The sequence below is a fragment of the Pelophylax lessonae genome (assembly GCF_965119305.1).
Source record: "Pelophylax lessonae genome assembly, chromosome: 13".
In the NCBI taxonomy this organism is placed as follows: Eukaryota; Metazoa; Chordata; class Amphibia; order Anura; family Ranidae; genus Pelophylax; species Pelophylax lessonae.
The window spans coordinates 56,597,484-56,617,934 of NC_138780.1; the positions used below are offsets into that span (position 1 = coordinate 56,597,484).

The 20,451-nt window shown below is 44.0% G+C and overlaps 1 protein-coding gene across 1 annotated transcript in view; it reads left to right on the forward strand.

The window, feature by feature from the left end:
- The window catches only part of ZFYVE26 (zinc finger FYVE-type containing 26), a 1,347,068-nt gene that overhangs the window by 1,246,149 nt on the left and 80,468 nt on the right, over positions 1-20,451 (forward strand). The window contains exon 37 of the mRNA XM_082275187.1: positions 17,520-17,702. Coding sequence (XP_082131313.1) covers positions 17,520-17,702 — 183 coding nt within the window. The remainder of the gene's footprint in view (positions 1-17,519; positions 17,703-20,451) is intronic.

Here is a 20,451-nt window from a genome sequence, read left to right on the forward strand (position 1 = left end):
CTTCTTATAGATAACTCGCACCTTGCTATGTTGTCTATTATATTGAGTATTTATTCTGGTGGAGCAAGATTGTTTGGGTTTCATAGTTTTGTATATAAGGGAAGATCTCTCCTGAGATCTTACCTTAAAAGCTTTTCTAAGACAAGACTTACTGTAACCCCTGAGTAGAAGATGTTCTCGTAGGGCATCAGCCTCCCTCAAAAAATTTTTCTCTAAAGTACAGTTACATCTAATTCTGAGAAATTGACTATATGGTATGCTGTTAACTAAAGGTTCAGGGTGTGAGCTAGTGGCATGCAAAACTGTTGCCAGCCGTCGGTTTCCTGTATAGTGTGGAACACAGACCCCTGCCTCATTAATGAAGATTTCCACACCCAAGAAAGTGATCCTTTCAGAAAGATAGTTGTAAGTCGGCTGGCAACACAGTTTTGCATGCCAATAGCTCACACACATCAGTGGAGGCAACCCAGGAGCGCTCCTCAGGACCATAACCCTTCCAGTGCACCAGGTATTGAACCTGACCTCGGAACAGACAAGAATCCAAGATGCTGCTAACCGAATATGATCCTCCACAGCCGGGATGTCCTGTGGCAAGAACAACTCAGGCAACAAAAGGGGTTGGTACCCACTATTGGCCATGAACAGAGACATTCCGGAAGACGAGTTGACTGCAGAGTTCCTGGCAAACTCCGCACAGGATAGCAGATCAATCCAATTGTCCTGATGGTCAGAGATATAGCAGCGGAGAAATTGCTCCAGAGCTTGGTTGGAACGCTCAGCGGCACCATTGGACTGCGGATGGTGGGCCGAGGAGAAGGAGAGTTGAATATCCAACTGGGAGCAAAAGGCGCGCCAGAACCCGGAGACAAACTGGGCATACGGTCTGAGACAATCTCCTTAAGCATCCCATGTAAGTGGAAAACCTCCCTGGCAAACACCAAGGCAAGCTCCTGAGCAGTAGGTAGCCACTTAAACTGAATACAGTGGCACATTTTGGAGAACCAGTCCACAACCATGAGGATAATCGTGTAACAGTGGTGTAGTGGTTAGCACTTTCACCTAGCAGCAAGAGGGTCGCTGGTTCGAATCCCAACCACGACACTACCTGCCTGGAGTTTGCATGTTCTCCCTGTGCCTGCGTGGGTTTCATCCGGGTACGCCAGTTTCCTCCCACACTACAAAGACATGCTGGTAGGTTATTTGGATCCTGTATAAAATTGGCCCTACTATGTATGTATGAATGTCCTTGGAGCCAGGCAAATAGGAGACCACATAGTTAAAACAAGACAAGAATAAGGCCCACCTGGCCTGACAGGGTGTGAGCTTCTTGGCCTACGAGAGATGCGTCAGATTGTTATGATCGGTGAGAATGAGAACTGGAACCACAGAACCTTCAAGCAAGTGTCTCCACTCCTTGAGAGCCAGGATAATGGCCAAGAGCTCTGTCTCCAATCTCATCATTGCATTCAGCTGGGGACAGCTTTTTAGAGTAGAACCCTAGTAGTAGTAGTAGGACAAAGGGCAAACCAGGATTGGGATGAGAAAGAATGAGAGCCAAAGCAAAAGCATACTTGAGGGCCCATTCTCACGTAACCGTTGCAACACTTGTCTGACATCCAGGTAGTGTGATTCAATGGTAAATTAAGATGTCGTTCAAATAGACTACCACACATTGCTGCAACATATCATGAAAGACATCATTGATGAACTTCTGGAAGACAACGGGTGCATTGCACAAGCTGCATTTAATACCAGTTCTGATATTAAATGCGGTCTTCCACTCGTCGCCCTCCTTGATTCTTACTTGAGGTGGTCTAACAATTCCATAATCTAGGGAATCAGGTATGCATTCTTGACCGTGATGCATTTGAGGCCCCTATAATCAATACAAGGTCTCAACTCACCCCCCCTTTTTCTTTACGAAGAAAAACCTGGCACCCGCTGGAGAATTGGATTTGCAAATGTGCCCCCGGGCCAGCGCATCCACGACGTACTCCTCCATGGCCTTATTCTCCGCAACCGAGAGGGGATAAACCCTGCCACGTGGGGGAATGGCACCAGGTTGCAAGTCTATGGCACAATCATACGGATGATGAGGGAAAAGAGTACCAGCGCGCTCCTTGTCAAATACATCTTTATACTCCGTAGGCAACATTGAATCCAAGGAGGTTCCAAGTATGTTAACAGGCCCATGGATACAAACAGCGCCACACTGTGGGGACTAATGGAGGATCTCGACTGACTGCCAATCAAAGGTAAGATTGTGTTTCTGAAGCCAAGGATATCCCAAAACAACAGAGTAGTGTGGGGACTATATAAACTGGAAACCAGTTGACTCCCTGTGAACAGCCCCTATAGCCATGTTAACCAGAACAGTCTCGTGGGTAACCTGTGCCAGTTGCAGGGGTCTGCCATCAATCACCTCCATGACTAGTGGAGAAACACGGGGCTGCAAGAGTATGGAATTCGCAGCAGAAAACATACTGTCAATAAAGTAACTGCCAGCACCGGAGTCTACAGATGCCTGAGTAACCACCGAACCTATTGCCCAGGAGAGGACAACTGTGATTAGCAGTTTATCTTTACGGGAAACCAGGGACAAGGAAATTCCACCTAAGATCTGCCCCCGACAGGACCTTAGGTGTGAGCGTTACCCGGACGGGTAGGAAATGCCCACCAAGGTCGCAATACTGGCACCGGCCCTCCCTCCTCCTAAAGACCCGCTCAGCCTCGGAAGGGCGAGTGAACCCCAGCTGCATGGGTTCACAGCCAGACGCACCATCCCCAGGAGGCGTGGGAGGTGAGAAAGGAATGGTTTGGGAAGAAAACTTAGGAGGCCTCCAAAGGCACTCTTTATTTGATGGTCTCTCCCTGAGCTTGGTATCTATCAAAATCAGGAAAGAAATGAGAGCCTCACGCTCGTCAGGGAGATCCTTGGCCGCAAGCTCGTCCTTCAATGCATCGGAGAGACCATGAGAGAATATTATTCCAGAAACTGAAGAAAAGGGAAGCCGCTCAGGTGTGTTAGCCCAACCTGGTGCTGGCTAGATCCGCCATCCGGAAATGTGCAATAGAAAGTGTGGAACCGCACACAGGATAGATGAAAGCAAAAGTTTTTCTTTATTCCTCAAAATTCGTAAACAGACAGACAGTGTAAGGAACAGGCAAGTCCAAGGGTTGACGCGTTTCACGGCACGAACAGCCGCTTACTCAAACGCGTCAACCCTTGGACTTGTCTGTTCCTTACACTGTCTGTCTGTTTACAAATTTTGAGGAATAAAGAAAAACTTTTGCTTTCATCTATCCTGTGTGCGGTTCCACACTTTCTATTAGAATATTATTCCAGCCCACCTCTGCTGCCAGGGTACGAAATTCGATAGTATATGGTTTGTATACCCTGTTGAATGGACAGGAGCAGCTTAGCAGCAGAGAGCGAGCAGGCAGGTACCCTACAGAAGGGGACATCAAAACTCGGGTAATCAAGTATCACAGGATTATCCCTCCCCCATAAGGGATTTGCCCGGGCAAAGGCCTTGTCCGAGAGCAACGAGATTAGAAAGCCCACCTTGGACCTGTCAGAGGGAAACGCCTGAGGAACCATCTCAAAATAAATGCCCACTTGGTTTAGGAAGCCAAAACACTGACTCTGTTCCCCCTCCATAGCGCTGCGGGAGAGGAGCTGAACCAATCATCCCTCTGGTAACAGCAATTCCAGCTGCAGGAGCAGCAACAGGAGCAGCAGCAGGAGGAACCACTGGCCTAGCAGCACCAGGAGCAAGGTGTGATGTGCATTCAAGCAACGTCTGCAACACCTGACCAAAGTGACCCAAAAGGTGATCTTGTTGATCGAGCCTGGAAACCTGCATGGGGAGCGCAGGAGCACCTACATCATCAGGATTCATGGCCCTTGTGTGCGGTCAGGGTGCCAGGAAACCAGACCACACGAAGATGCAAGTAAAATAAAGCAGTTTATTAGAGCAACAACAATAAACGCACAGCAAGAGTGAGGAGCGAAATCAGGAACAGCCGGGGTCAGGTTTTCAGGTTTCGCGGATAACAAAAAAATAGGCAGGGCAATAACTTCTCATCAAGATATAGAAACCTTACAGAGTGGGCAACTACATAGCATATGAGGTTTAATGTGGAGAAATGTAAGGTATTGCACTTGGGGGTTAAAAACATAAACACAAAATATGCTCTAGTGGGGGAACCTCTAGGGGAATCAAGGATGGAGAAAGATCTTGGGGGTTCTAGTGGAATATAGACTAAGCAATAGCATGCAATGTCAAGCTGCAGCTGCCAAAGCCGGCAGAATATTAGGATGCATAAGGAAGGGGATATATTCCAGAGATAAAGCTATAATCCTGCCACTTTTTAAAACCCTGGTCTGGCCACATCTGGAGTATTCTGTCCAGTTCTGGTCGCCAATCCTCAGAAGGGATGTGCTGGAACTGGAAAGAGTCCAAAGAAGGGCAACTAAACTAATTAGGGGATTGGAGGGCCTTAATTATGAGGAGCGATAGCAAGCGCTTAATTCTCACTGGAGAAGAGATGCCTAAGAAGGGACATAAATATAAAATAACACAAACAAAACCCCTCAATGGGCTAATGTGATCCTCTGCGCTGACAGGATGTTAAAAAATAGATATAAATAGTGCTGCTACTTCAAATAAAAATCATATACAAGTAAAATTCATCACAGAAAATCAACAAAAATTCTATAGAACTTCAGTAGCGCAAGGATGGTGTAACCCTCCTATCATAAAGTGCATAAAGTACTAAAATAGCATATAAATAGCATAAAATTTGATAAAATAAAAGTCTGTAAAAATACAGTGCAAAAAAGTCCTTCGCAAGTCTTTTGTTATAAATCACAGTGTGAAGAGGGTCTTGTCAGTGGTGATATAAGGATCACCGCAAAATGTCACCACCACCAGTGCTGGGGTAATATGGCCAAAATGCACACTCACCAGAGAAACATGCCTAACCACTCTCATGGAATAGGCTGAAAATGCATGGATAAATCCAAACTGCTTCCTCCCGGTATTACTGGCCGCTGCAAACCTCCTCCTCTCTATAATATATGGATAAGACAAAAAGCACCTCCATAGCGTGATACCGTTTTGACATAAATTTGTTTGCACAAAACAATACACATCACACTCACTTGTTAAAAGGTCATATAAAGCAAAACATGGACTGGTTCAGGATCTAATAGCGCTGAGTATTTTCGCTTATATACTCCTGTCCCCTCGTGCTCACATGCAGAAGCGAGCGCTTACATAGGTCCTGTTCTCATATGTAAACAACGTTCAAACCACATATGTGAGGTATCGCTGCAAACGTTAGAGCGAGAGCAATAATTCTCACACAAGACCTTTTCCGTAATTTTAAACTGATAACCTTGGAAATCAACAGTGTCAGCAAGACTATTATTGTACGTTCTTGTTTAGCTGTGTAACTTTGTAGAAAATGATTTTCAAACTAGATCTCCATCACAGACAACCCGCCTGTTAACACACAGCTACTTTGCTGTAGATAGGCTCTCGCTCTAACGTTTGCAGCGATAACTCACATATGTGGTTTGAGCGTTGTTTACATATGAGAACGCGACCTGTGTAAGCGCTCGCTTCTGCATGTGAGCACGAGGGGACAGGAGCATATAAGCGAAAATACTCAGCGCTATTAGATCCTGAACCAGTCCATGTTTTGCTTTATATGACATTTTAACAAGTGAGTATGATGTGTATTGTTTTGTGCAAATAAATGTATGTCAAAACGGTATCACGCTATGGAGGTGCTTTTCGTCTTATCACCCATATATTATATGTGAGAGGAGGAGGTATGCAGCGGCCAGTAATACCGGGAGGAAGCAGTTTGGATTTATCCATGTGTTTTCAGCCTATTCCATGAGAGTGGTTAGGCATGTTTCTCTGGTGAGTGTGCATTTTGGCCATATTACCCCAGCACTGGTGGTGGTGACATCTTGTGGTGATCCTTATATCAGCACCGACAAGACCCTCTTCACACTGTGATTTATAACAAAAGACTTGCGAAGGACTTTTTTGCGCTGTATTTTTACAGACTTTTATTTTATCAAGTTTTATTTATATGCTATTTTAGTACTTTATGCACTTTATGATAGGAGGGTTACACCATCCTTGCGCTACTGAAGTTCTATAGAATTTATGTTGATTTTCTGTGATGAATTTTACTTTTATATTAAGAAGGGACATGATAGTGATTTACAAATACCTCAATGGTGATCCCAGTATACAGTGGGGATTGAAAGTTTGGGCACCCCAGGTTAAAAACTTGTATTAATGTGCATAAAGAAGCCAAGGAAAGATGGAAAAATCTCCAAAAGGCATCAAATTACAGATTATACATTCTTATACTATGTCAACAAAAGTTAGATTTTAATTCCATCATTGACACTTTCAAAATTACAGAAAACAAAAGTTTGGGAACCCTGCAGAATTTATAGCATGCACTGCCCCCTTTGCAAGGCTGAGACCTGCCAGTGTCATGGATTGTTCTCAATCATCATCTGGGAAGACTAGGTGATGTCAATCTCAAAGTTTTTAAATGCCCAGACTCATCTGACCTTGCCCCAACAATCAGCACCATGGGATCTTCTAAGCAGTTGTCTAGAAAACTGAGACTGAAAATAGTTGACGCTCACAAAGCTGGAGAAGGCTATAAGAAGATAACAAAGTGTTTTCAGATGTCAATATCCTCTGTTCGGAATGTAATTTAGGAATGGCAGTCATCAGGAACAGTGGAAGTTAAAACAAGATCTGGAAGACCAAGAAAAATATCAGACAGAGCAGCTCGCAGGATTGTGAGAAAAACAATTCAAAAGCCACTTTTGACTGCACGATCCCTCCAGAAAGATCTGGCAGACACTGGAGTTGTGGTACACTATTCCACTATAAAGAGATACTTGTACAAATATGGTCTTCATGGAAGAGTCATCAGAAGAAAACCTCTTCTACGTCCTCACCACAAAAATCAGCGTTTGAACTTTGCAAATGGACATATAGACAAGCCTGATGCATTTTGGAAACAAGTTCTGTGGACCGATGAGGTTAAAATTGAACTTTTTGGCCGGAATGAGCAAAGGTACGTTTGGAGAAGAAGGGGCACAGAATTTAATGAAAATAACCTCTGTCCAACTGTTAAGCATGGGGATGGATCAATCATGCATTGGGGTTGTATTGCAGCCAGTGGCACAGGGAACCTCTCACGAGTAGAAGGAAAAATGGATTCAATAAAATTTCAGAAAAATTTTGGATGGTAACTTAATGCCATCTGTGAAAAAGCTGAAGTTAAAGAGAAGATAGCTTCTACAAATGGATAATGATTCTAAACACACCTCGAAATACATGGGGGATTACATCAAGAGGCGTAAACTGAAGGTTTTGCCATAGCCTTCACAATCTCCTGGAAGACTTTTGTAAGGAAGAATGGGCAAAGATACCTCAAACCAGAATTGAAAGACTCTTGGCTGGCTACAAACAGTGTTTACAAGCTGTGATACTTGCCAAAGGGGGCAGTACAAGATATTAACTCTGCAGGGTGCCCAAACGTTTGCAGACACCATTTTTTTGTTTTCTGCTATTTTGAAAGTGTAAATGATGGAAATAAAATCTAAATTTTGTTGACATATTATAAGAATGTCTAATCTGTAATTTGATGCCTTTGGAGATTTTTCCATCTTTCCTTGGCTTTATGCACATTAATACAAATTTTTACCTGGGGTGCCCAAACTTTGGATCCCCACTGTAGGAAAAAAACTGTTTAGTCTCAAGGAGTGTAATAGGACACGTGGCCAAACAATAAGATTAGAGGAGAGGCGGCTTAACCTTAAGCTGTGTAAGGGGTTTTTCACTGTATGGGCAGTAAGAATGTGGAACTCTCTTCCACAATTGGTGGTAACTGCGGGGAGTATGGCTACTTTTAAAAAACTCTTGGACGTGCATCTCAAAGATCACAACATTCAGGGTTATGGGAAATGAATACGTCACTGACATACACACACATACACACACACACCACAGGTTGAACTGGATGGACTGTTGTCTTTATTCAACCTCAACTACTATGTAACTATGCAAGTCCAGAGCGGGTAGTCATCAAAGCCGGGGTCGAGTCCAGAGGCAGGTCATCTGCCGATGCGGAATCGAGAGCCAGGAAAGTTGTCAGCCAAGCCAGGTCATGCACGGAGGTACACTGAGAACAGAAGACTGCTATCAGTGAGGCACCTTGGAGCACAAACAGAAAGGCAAAGGACTGCAAGCCAACAGATGATCTATAGTCAGGTGTGCAACATCATCACTGAGCGATGCCCAGGCAGCAGGCAAGTGATGATGCAAACAGTTTATAAAAGACAGCAGTCTGCACATGTCCAAGATGGCTGCCAACAGGAAGGCAAGGTAAGACCTTGACAGTAGCCTTATGCTACATCATGGACTCCTTCGGGGATACACTCTGCCAGATCTCCAGGATGAACCTTCTCTCTGTCCATTCACAGAGGATTTTTTGGCTCAAATGCTGGTCAGTTGAACTCCATGAAATAAACACCTAGAGCATCTGCCTTTTGAAGGAGAACACCTATTCGGTCACTCCATTAAAGGATCAATGGGGGCAGTAGTACTCTCTTCCTCCATATTAAGAAGCACCACATTTCTGCATGTCTACTTTCCACCCCCAAGGTTAGTGAAATTTCACTTTGTCCCTCTCAGGCCTCTAGCTCTAAAAAGTCTGGAAAAATCTTCATTGGAACACATTTAACCACTTTAAGACCGGAAGATTTCCCTGCTTAATGACCAGGCCCTATTTTGTGATTCGGCACTGCGTTAGTTTAGCTGTCAATTGCGCTGTCGTGCGACGCTGTACCCAAATATAATCAATGTCCTTTTTTTCCCACAAATAGTACTTTCTTTTGGTGGTATTTGATCACCGGTGCGATTTTTATTTTTTGCGCTATAAATATAAAAAGAGCGACAATTTTGAAAAAAAAAACAATATTTTTCACATTCTGCTATATAACATTCCCCAAGAAAATGTAAAAAATCAAAAATTTTTAACATTTTAGGCCAATTTGTTTTCTGCTACATATTTTTGGTTAAAAAAAATCGCAATAAGCGGATTTTGATTGGTTTGCGCAAAAGTTATTGCGTCTACTAACTACGGGAAAGATTTATGTAATTTTTATTGTTTTCTTTTTTTTTTACTAGTAATGGCGGCGATCTGCTATTTTTTGGGGGACTGCGACATTGGGGAGGACAGATCAAACCCCTTAATGACATTTTTGACACTTTTGGGGGTACCAGTGACATTACTACAGTAATCAGTGCTAAAAAATGCACTGTTACTGTAATAATGCCATTGGCAGGGAAGGGGTTAATACTATTGGTGATCAAGAGGTTAAATGGAAGCCTAGGGGAGTGATTCTAACCGTGGGGGGGGGGGTTGGGCTTGTGAGATGATCACAGAGACATACGATCCTTTATAGCAGGATCACATAGCCTCTGTGATGTTGGAACCACCTGACACACACACTGGCCCCTCTAGCCTCCTGAGTGCGAGTGACATAGTACTACGTCGGTTTGCCCAGCAGTAAATCTGCGGTGGGCAGTCGTCAAGTGGGTAAATCCAATCCAAGCCAGCCTAGCTCCAAAACCTCTTCCCAGTGAAGGTGTGCCCCACTTGTCAGAGTAGGGGGCATATGTCAGCCTTCTTGTCCCAAGAAATTTCAGATGCCTGCGTACAGAAGATTATTTCTAAGGGCTACTGGAGTTTTGGACTCTGCCTACTCCCTGCTTTATGCCCTCAAAGTTGCCACTCTGCAAAGATGGGCAGATCTTGTTGCTGTTCAGCAGCTCCTTTTGCAGTGGGTTATTGCCCCAGTCCCAAGCAAAGAATCCATTAAAAGATTCTACCTGAACCTATTCACATTTCCCAAGTGAAGTGCAAGAGTTTGGCTCATTCTGGATATAGAAACTCTCAACTAGTTCCCACAGGTTCGAAAGTTCCCTATAGAATCAACCAGGTTGCTCATTGCCTACCTTCATCTGGGGGATTTTCTGGTTTCAGTAGACATCCAGGATGCTAACTTGCACATTCTGGGCTTTCCTTCTAATTAATGCTATCTGCCTTTTGCAGTGGGTTTTTAAATTGGTAATTTGTTGACCTTCTTTTTGGCCTTTCCACTGCCCCCCAGGTCAACACTAAGGTGCTTTTCTCCGCTCCCAGGGGATAAACATCTTGGGTCACCTGGATGATCTCTTGCTAAAGGTTCCATCCTCCCTATCCCTGCCATTGCATTAGATACGACCCTGTCCAGGATCCTCATGCCCAGGGACAAACCTCTCTTTCTCCTTTCTCATGCCCAAGCACTAGAGTTCCAGGGCCAGCCCTCAGTTTGTCCCTGCATGAGGGTTTTAGGCCTGATGTTAGCCTCCTTTAGGGTAATGCCCTAAAGGAGGCCTAGCGCATTACCATTGTAAAATGTTATTGAAAAATAAAAAGGGACAAGTGTTATGCTCACAAACACAAGACATAGGTAAGCATGTTATAAAAAACAAATATGATCGCCTCCTGGCCAATTTCAATCGATGATGATGTGGGAAGACCTGACAGCATCCGTGCTGGCTAACGCGTTTCAAGGGAGAACCCTCTTCGTCCGTGGATGGATTTTCTTAGTTAGCAGTATCTACATTGGGAAAAATGGGCTTTCCATCTGGAGGTGTTTCAAGCCATTTTTAGCAGGTGTCTCTCTTCTGGCGTCCAGATTTAACAACCCTTGGGCCTTTATAGAGGATTCCCTTGTGATTCTGTGGAATCAGTTCCATCAGATCTATTATAGTATGGGTGGTGGCGCTGCCTGTATACAAGGTGATGATATGTAAATAAATAAATGGATAAAAATAAGTGCACTAAAAATGTGATACAAATGTAATGTACAATGGATCAATAAGATCAATTAATAAACACAATAAAAATGGAAAATGCGCATATCATATATAGTATAATAAATAGACCAGTGATAAAGTGCACATAAAGTGACCAAGTGAATATAAATATACACAAGTGGTTATTAAATAAATATAAATATCCAGATAAAGTGGCAGTGAAAAAGAGTGCTGGAAATGTTGCACTGTAAATAAGAAGTGGCTGGTGATATAAATAAAATGTGACCACCAATAGTGTGATAAGGTGCGCTAAAATAAATTAGCAAATATATTGTGATGTCTAGTAAGGATAAAGTCCAAATAGTAATAATGAGTCCAATGATATATAGATGAAGGAAAAGAAAATGTTCCAGAACTTGGTGTGCCCACGCAGATGATAACTTTTACAAAGACCCCGTGGTGGGTGACTGGCGAGGTGTAGGGTGACCCCTAAGGAAGAAAAACCTACTAACCAGATATACCCACCCCACACAGGGGTATAGAGCGGGTATAAAGATGTAATTGGCGCTCCTTCTCAATATCTCCTGGTTCCCTTCTATAGTGGGGAGGGGATGTATTTCAGGGCGTCCCTGGGGGTCCGGGGTATTCCAACCAGAAAGGCAGGCTCCTAGGTCCTCTCCTATCGGGGAATTGGTCTGTCCAATGGTCCGTGGGTGGGTCCCAGCTCCTCGGGGATGTTTTGGGGTAGGAGGGTCGTGTAGGGCAAAGAGAACTCGCAGCTGCAGAAGACGTCTGACGAAACGCGTACAGCGCCGGCACATCACTTCCGGTTCCGGTATTCTGGTGGAACGCATTGCGTTCCAGGACGCTCGCTACACTGTTTAGAGTGTGAGTACCTATTTACTGCATTACTTATCCTAATAAAATAGATGAAACGGTATCACACTATCGAGTTCTCTTTGCCCTACACGACCCTCCTACCCCAAAACATCCCAGAGGAGCTGGGACCCACCCACGGACCATCGGACAAACCAATTCCCCGATAGGAGAGGACCTAGGAGCCTGCCTTTCTGGTTGGAATACCCCGGACCCCCAGGGACGCCCTGAAATACATCCTCTCCCCACTATAGAAGGGAACCAGGAGATATTGAGAAGGAGCGCCAATTACATCTTTATACCTGCTCTATACCGCTGTGTGGGGTGGGTATATCTGGTTAGTAGGTTTTTCTTCCTTAGGGGTCACCCTACACCTCGCCAGTCACCCACCACGGGTCTTTGTAAAAGTTATCATCTGCGTGGGCACACATCAAGTTCTGGAACATTTTCTTTTCCTTCATCCATATATCATTGGACTCATTATTACTATTTGGACTTTATCCTTACTAGACATCACAATATATTTGCTAATTTATTTTAGCGCACCTTATCGCACTATTGGTGGTCACATTTTATTTATATCCCCAGCCGCTTCTTATTTACAGTTCAACATTTCCAGCACTCTTTTTCATTGCCACTTTATCCTGATATTTATATTTATTTATTTATTTAATAACCACTTGTGTATATTTATATATTTATATTCACTTGGTCACTTTATGTGCACTTTATCACTGGTCTATTTATTATACTATATATGATATGTGTATTTTCCATTTTTATTGTGTTTATTAATTGATCTTATTGAGCCATTGTACATTACATTTGTATCACATTTTTAGTGCACTTATTTTTATCCATTTATTTATTTACATATCACCTTGTATACAGGCAGCGCCACCACCCATACTTACATTTACCATTTCCTACAGCCTCTTTTGGTTGTAGTCCAGGGTAGGCTGCAGCCTATTTCACATTTGCACATCCTTAGAATATCCTTAGTGCGGAACTCATTTCCTATCCTTCCATCAGATCTATGCCTTTCTGTCCCTCCAGTTTCTCCCTCGTCTGCTACACAGCACCAAGATCGGGAGCCCAGGAGAATATGGCATTCAGACATACTCAGACTCCTGGCAGGCTCTCCATGGGCAACCCTGGATCGTTCAGGCCTCCTGGTCCAAGGACTGGTCCACCATCCTGCTTCCCAGTTGCTGTATTTAATCCTGCTCCTCAGTTGCTGTATTTATTATCTTGGCTGTTGAAGCCCAGGTTCTGGGACACAGAGGCTTATCCGATTTTGTCATTCCTACCCTCATAAGGGCTAGGAAATCATCTCACCTGGATATCCTATTTTGCATGGTGCCTATTTTGCATGGATAGTACCAATTGGAAACCTGTAGAGGTCACCTCTGTAGGTCAACTCGTTTCGCTGTATTGCGTAGCTTCTTCAGGACCAAAATTGGGAGGAACTTACATTCTGCTGAACATAACAACCATCAATTAGGTATGTATAAAACAACACACACATAAATATGCATGCACATGTTTAATTTTTAATGTAGAGCGAGAAAACAAACCCAATTAACCCAACAGTGATAAGACATACTAGGTCATCATCATTTGCCTCCTGGGTGAACACAAGGACTATAGGATAATCCATCTAATGAGGCCTCATTGTTTAAATGTCAATATAAGCTGTTTTTACAAATACATAAATAAAAAAGGAACAAAAAAGGAGTGAGTTGCTGACTTTAATTATGTTGCAATGTATATAGCGGCAATACAGGTATATATGGAGCAGTATTTATGATTCATCAACTCATACCTGTCCGAGGCCGCACTTTATACCCGGCACTTATGGGTTCTGACGTCGCAGCAAAATGGCGCTGGATGCAGCGGATCTCAAGCCTCCCTGTCAAAACAGAGGAGGATACCTCTTCCTGCTCACCAGATATGACACCACAAGGAAAGGGAGCTATGCAAAAGCAGATGGGAGGGATAAACCTCCACAGGGCAGCAGTAGAGAACAGTGTGGTACACACCAGCACCCATGGAACATGTGCCCCGCCCATGACCCGACAACCAAAGTCTATCCATAAGCATTGTTAAACAAAACAAATTTGGGGAGAAACCGCAAAAACAAAAAAAAAAAACATTTTTACAAATCTAGACAATCTTATGTAATAGCAGCTGATATAAAATATAGTCTCACATCTATGCCAGTAAAGTCCACCTGGTGCAGAACAGGGTTCTGTTTTTATCACATTGCGGTTTCTCTCTTCTGTCTTGACATGACAGCTATGAGATATCTACCTCAAAGCCTCTTTTAGGCAATTTGATCCCCTCTTTCTACTACCCAAGGATTCCCACAGGGTTCTCTGGCTCTCGCGCCCGCATTGCTAGGTGAATTAAAGTCATTATTCAAACCTATGGTTTAAGTAATAGGGTTCCTCTCTTCCCTGTTAAGGTGCATACTACCAGATCTGTTAGTACTTCATGGGTTTTTGAGCATCAGGCTTCAGTTTCTCAGATTTGCAAGGCTTCCACCTGGTCTGGTTTCTATTTAAAATGTGTAAACTATATTCTTCCAGTTGACACAAATGTCAACTAGATGTAGCGATTTTTATGCATGCCATCTAGGCATGCCCACATGTTAACCCAGTTCATTGCAGAAAACCTTTTTTTACTCAATGCCTCTAGCCCCCTTTTTTTGCTATGAATATTTTGTAATGTAGAAATTGACTGCCTGCAAGTGTTTGCTGTGTATGTAGCACTCTCCCAGGTAGGTGCTAGAGAGAAAATATAGTTTGTGCTCTTGTCTGCTTACCAGAAGAACTGCAGGTAAACCTATATTGTTCTCTACCTACCAGAAAGCAGGATCTGTTAGTGAGGTCTGCTCAGTATGCTCAGAGTGCAACTCATTCTGTCTAGAGAGTGTTCCACACTGGTCCAATAGGGAGGCATGTTAGATAGTGGGAGGAAACCTGACGAATGGGTGCATGGGCTTTTGATATAGTCCTGATGATTGGCAGAGGGTGTGGCCTCAGTGCATGTTGGGATATTGTATAAAAGCCAGGAGCACATGTGCTCCAGGTCTTTCGTTGGGGAGCGATGTCCCAGAGGGAAGGGGTGGCTGCCTCCTCTGTAGAGGTGCCATGTGGCCTCGGGGGGTCGTCCTGAGGGCCTGAAGAGTAGCAGTGAGGAGCTGAACCCAGAGGTCCAGAGAAGCTGACTGAGAGGGGAGACACTGGAGGATCTGTCTCTGCAGTACAGTGAGTACAGAAACTTGTTTTAAGGGACCTGACCTGAGGGGAGCCACCCCTGGTCATAGTATATTCAGTGGACGGATGTCAGCGGGAAGAGGATGCTAAAGAGAGTATCTTGAAGATAGATTGTCCATCAAGTCATCTTGTTAGAGAGCAAAGAGAACAAGAGACCTAACTTCATCCACACTAGTGGCAGTGTGGATTAACAGCCTGGCGGTTCCATATTTCCAAGCAGAGTTGAGAAGATAGAAGTCTTCAAACAATGCGACTAGTTCAATAGGAGTATCCCACTATTCCCTTTTCCTATCCCAAATTACCAATATACAAAACAAACAACACACCTAAATTATTCATTCATGTGACGAGTCGGCGGGAACAAAGAGGGTTTCAGGGACTATTTCAAGTAAATGTGTGCTGGTAACCAGGGGAGCCTGTCAAGACAATACTCAGCAGTTCCTGCTGGGACAGTGCTACATGTATCCTATTTTACTGTGCTTAAGTGCCGGTTCACACTATTGCGATGCGGGAACTCTGCGAATCTACTGCGTGTTCCCGCATCACATTCGCAGCACAGGCAGTTCACACTGCCATATGCGAATCGCTGGGGGTGTAAATTCAAAGTTAACGACACCCCCAGATCAGCTCGCATATCACAGTGCGAACTGACAGTTGGCACATTAATCAGATCGCACTGGTGTGAACCACCATGCGATCTGATTCTGCTGCGGACCAAAAAAAGGGTCCTGTGCTTGGTCAATGCGATTCAGATGCGAATTCAAACATACAATCTGTATGGCTGAATTCGCACCGCACAGACATCGCGTGTGATTTTAGGAGCAGTGCACTCTGAATCACATGCGATGTCTGTCATCGCAGTAGTGTGAACCGCCAATAAAAGCTGATTGTTTTAAACTGGAAAGCATTGCAAAAGATGATGTAACCTATTCAGAAAAAAAATATGATATTTAAACCAATGTGTGTGAAGCTTGAGGCTTGAAAAAAATTGCCGTAATGTGATCCCGATGGACTCAGGTACCCAACGCTGTGGTTTCTTATTGATTTATTCCTTTTAAAAAGGTTGTAAACCGCTTGGCATTTTTTTTGTACCCTGCATCACATACTAGCACATTATGTTAAACTTTCCTTAAAACTAAGCCCACCCATGCCAAGATGTCAGAGTTGCAGGCGCTCCCCTCTTCACCCATCCTGCTCCTGGGTTTGCAGACTCCGGCTCTGTGACTGGCCAAAGCCGTGATGATGTCGCTTGTGCGCAGGAACCTCCTTTTATGGCACAGGGCGCTGAAGAAATGGCCCGGTTAGCCATTACTTCAGAGCGCATGCACCAGTGATGTCACTGGCTGCATGTACAGTAAATATCTCCTAAACGGTGCACATTTAGGAGATCTTTACACTACCTATAGGTAAGTCTTATTATAGGCTTACCTTTAGGTAAAAGTCAGAGATGGGAGTTTACTTCCACTTTAAGCTAATTTGGCATTTGAAGAGATGAAAAAGCTCAAAAGACACTTTGACTAGGTATAGTTACTTTGCAACTTTATTGCTTGAAACATTCATATTTTCAAATGTAATCCAAGAAGTTAAAGTGGTTCTAAAGGCAGAATGTTTTTTATCTTAATGCATTCAGTGCATTAGGATAAAAAAACCTTTTGCGTGCAGCAGCCCCCATAATACTTACCTAAACCCATCTCGATCCAACGATGTTGCACGAGAGACTCGGCTGTCTGGGGCTCTCCCTCCTGATTGGTTGAGACACAGCAGCAGATGCCATTGGCAGTGAGCCAATTAGGAGAGAGAGGGGGATGGGCCGAACCATGGCTTCGTGTCTGAATAGACACACAAAGCTGCGGCTTGGGTGCCCCCATAGCAAGCTGCTAGCTGTTGGGGCACTCAGCAGAAGGGAGGGGCCAGGAGCGCCGAAGAGGGACCCAGAACGAGGAGAAGCTGTGCTACTCTGTGCAAAACCACTGCACAGAGCAGGTCAGTATAACATGCTTGGTATTTTTAAACAAACAAACAAAAAAAATTAGACTTTAGTATCACTTTAACCCCTGTTGTTTTCCCTTTCTCCTTTTCCCTCTCCAAGTTATGTCCTTCTCCATTTTCCTCTGTTCCTGTCTCTTGATCGACACTGTACAGTTGATATGTTCTTTACCTCTGTTATTTGGAAATGTGTGATCACTTCCCCTGTATAAGGAATTGTCCATGATGTATTTAGTTGTGTTTCTCATTAAAAACTTTTAATAAAATAAACAAGGACACAGATGTGGGAAATCATAAATAACTATTAAGAGCTGTGCAATTGCCTAAAAAGATATACATTCTAAAATGTTATATTGTTTTGTAAACACAATGCAAAGGTTTCCAAAAGCAGAGTTGATGATAGGACATTGATTCCTCCAGTAATTTTTTTTATAACTTTTATTTTTTGACAATCTAGGACTTTCAGCTGGATGCCTCCGTGGTGTACAGCAAAGTGTGTAAGCAGCTTGTATATCGGCAGAATTACTCGGAAATCTTGCAACTTGTCAAGTGTGTTAATGAGTCTGGTATTGCAGCAGAAAAGGATTGTGATCAATTATTGCTAAGATGTGTTGAAGAAATGGCAGAATTGCCTTCAGATGTGAGTATTTTTCACTTTTTTATGTATACAGTAAAATGAGGATATTGAAGTGTAAGCTCATTCATTGTTGGTAGCCACTACTTGAGTAGATTATGGGGGTTTAACAGTTTCCTGGCCTTTTAATAACCTTGTAGTGGCACAGCTCAGAAAAATTATGTTCTCTCACTTAGCTCTGGCATTGCTGTGGTCATGCTTATGGAGAATTCAGTAGAAACATATGACCCTATAACAGTATGAGTCTATGGTGGGAGAATCAGGGGTAGAATCTGTTAGTGAGGTCTGCTCAATGTGCTCAGAGTGCAACTCATTCTGTCTAGAGAGCGTTCCACACTGGTCCAATAGGGAGGCATGTTCAACAGTGGGAGGAAACCTGACGAATGGGCACATGGGCTATTGATATAGTCCTGATGATTGGCAGAGGGTAAGTCGCCTCAGTGCATATTGGGATATTGTATAAAAGCCAGGAGCACATGTGCTTAAGGTCTTTCGTTGGGAGCGGAGTCCCAGAGGGAGGGGGCGGCTGCCTCCTCCTCCGTCGAGGTGCCATGCGGCCTCAGAGGGGTCGTTCTGAGGGCCTGAAGAGTAGCAGTGAGGAGCTAAACCCAGAGGTCCAGAGACGCTGACTGAGAGGGGAGACACTGGAGGATCTGTCTCTGCAGTACAGTGAGTACAGAAACTTGTGTCAAGGGGCCTGACCTGAGGGGGGCCACCCCTGTTCCTAGTATAGTCAGTGGACAGGTGTCAGCGGGAAGAGGATGCTAAAGAGAGTATCCTGAGGATAGATTATTGTCCATCAAGTCATCTTGTTAGAGAGCAAAGAGAACAAGAGACCTAACTTCATCCACACTAGTGGCAGTGTGGATTAACAGCCTGCCGGTTCCATATTTCCAAGCAGAGTTGAGAAGATAGAAGTCTTCAAACAATGCGACTAGTTCAATAGGAGTATCCCACTATTCCCTTCTCTTATCCCAAATTACCAATAAACAACAAAACAAACACCCCTTAAATGTTCATTCATGTGACGAGCCGGCGGGAACAAGGAGGGATTCAGGGACTTTTTCAAGTAAATGTGTGCTGGTAACCAGGGGAGCCTGTCAAGACTACTATGGTCTTGGTGGGAGAATCAGAGGTAGAATATTTGTGGGTAACTAATATTTAACAACTGTTTTGGCTGAAAGAACGTCTTCTGCAAAATGTTTTTTTTCTTTTAATATACAGGTTATGAACTATTTAAAGGCTAACACCATCTTTTCAACATGCTACATGTCACAGACATATTTTCTAAAAGCGCACCAAATTTCTGAAATTTTTGTGCAAAAAACAAGTAAAATATGCTGCAAAGAAGAGTGGGGGGGATGGACTTGTTTATTGGGTAAAAAAAAAAAAAAAAAAAATTAAAAAGCAACAACAATGTGTTGGGAGACAGTAACATAAAAACACTAAGATTCAGGCTGCAGCTGTCCCAAGAAGTAACTGGAAACCTTAGGATCTGTGTATACAAGGAGGAGTGGAAAGCGCCACCATCTAAGTGCAATTGGTCTAAAAACAATTGAAGCCAGAGATAAATGAAAAGTGGCATGCACATTTAATGAAATTGTAAGACATGTATCCTGGTGGAAACTATGCAAAGCTTGTCAGGGTTGCAGCTGGGTCTCTACGATCAGGCTGTAGGAGCCACTGGCAGAGGACATCAGTTTGGCTGGAAGGGGGCTGTGGATGGTGGCAGGTCACCCACAAGATGCAGACAGCAGGTGACTGTGGAGATCAGCTCAGGGGATCTCCACAGTCTTTAATGGTTTGACAAAGGAGCAGTCCTTGTTGCCCCAAAATGCATAGCCACATATCCACGCCACCCACAGCCTCCTCTTGGAACTTGCTAGTCTTGGAACACTCCGGCACAGTCACCTCACTGCTCCGGCTCTAGCCCTGCTTTACACTTGGACATCAGCTCTACAATCCCCACCTGCTGACATGACTACAATCTCTGTGCTTCACCCAGCTAGCTGATTGTTACCGACTCCTGCCACCACTGCCACGTGGCTGATCAGTCACCATTCTCGGAGTCTCCATCAGCTGAGTCACCACAGCCTTCCAAGCGGGCCTCCATCCCCTTGGTACATCCTCTCAGCTGATCTCCACAGTCTCCTACTGTCGCCATCTTGCGGGTGACCTGCTGCCATCCACAGCACCTCCCCAGCCAAATGGATGTCCTCTCCCAGCTTCTCCAACAGCCTGATCATAGAGACCCAGCTGCGACCCTGCCGAGCTCTGCATAGTTTCCAACAGGATATATGTTTTTACAATTGCACCAATTGTGAGTGCCACCTTTCATTTATCTTCAATTGTTTTTAGACTAATTAAAATTAGATGACGGCGCTTTCCACTCCTTTTTGTATACACAGAAACTTTTGTGTGCTTTTCAGGAAATGCAACGCAACTGCCTGATTTTATAGCAGTCTATCGCAAAGCGCAGGTAACCTGCTCCAATTCCGTGGGTACACTGCGCTGCACTTATGGTGTGGGAAAACGGCACCTGATCAGTGTAAAAGCGCCATCTGAGTGTAACATGTTGACAAACGTCTCCCCAGTGACAGTGTGCAGGAGTCCTCCCCTGCAGCCACTGTCACTTTTGAAATCGGCGCAACTGTTTGGGCGGAGCTCTGTGAATGAATGTACTCAGTGGTGGCTGGTGAAGTTTTAAGATGGGTTGGCGCAAGACTCCGCCCTTCCATTTTGACCCCTCCCATTT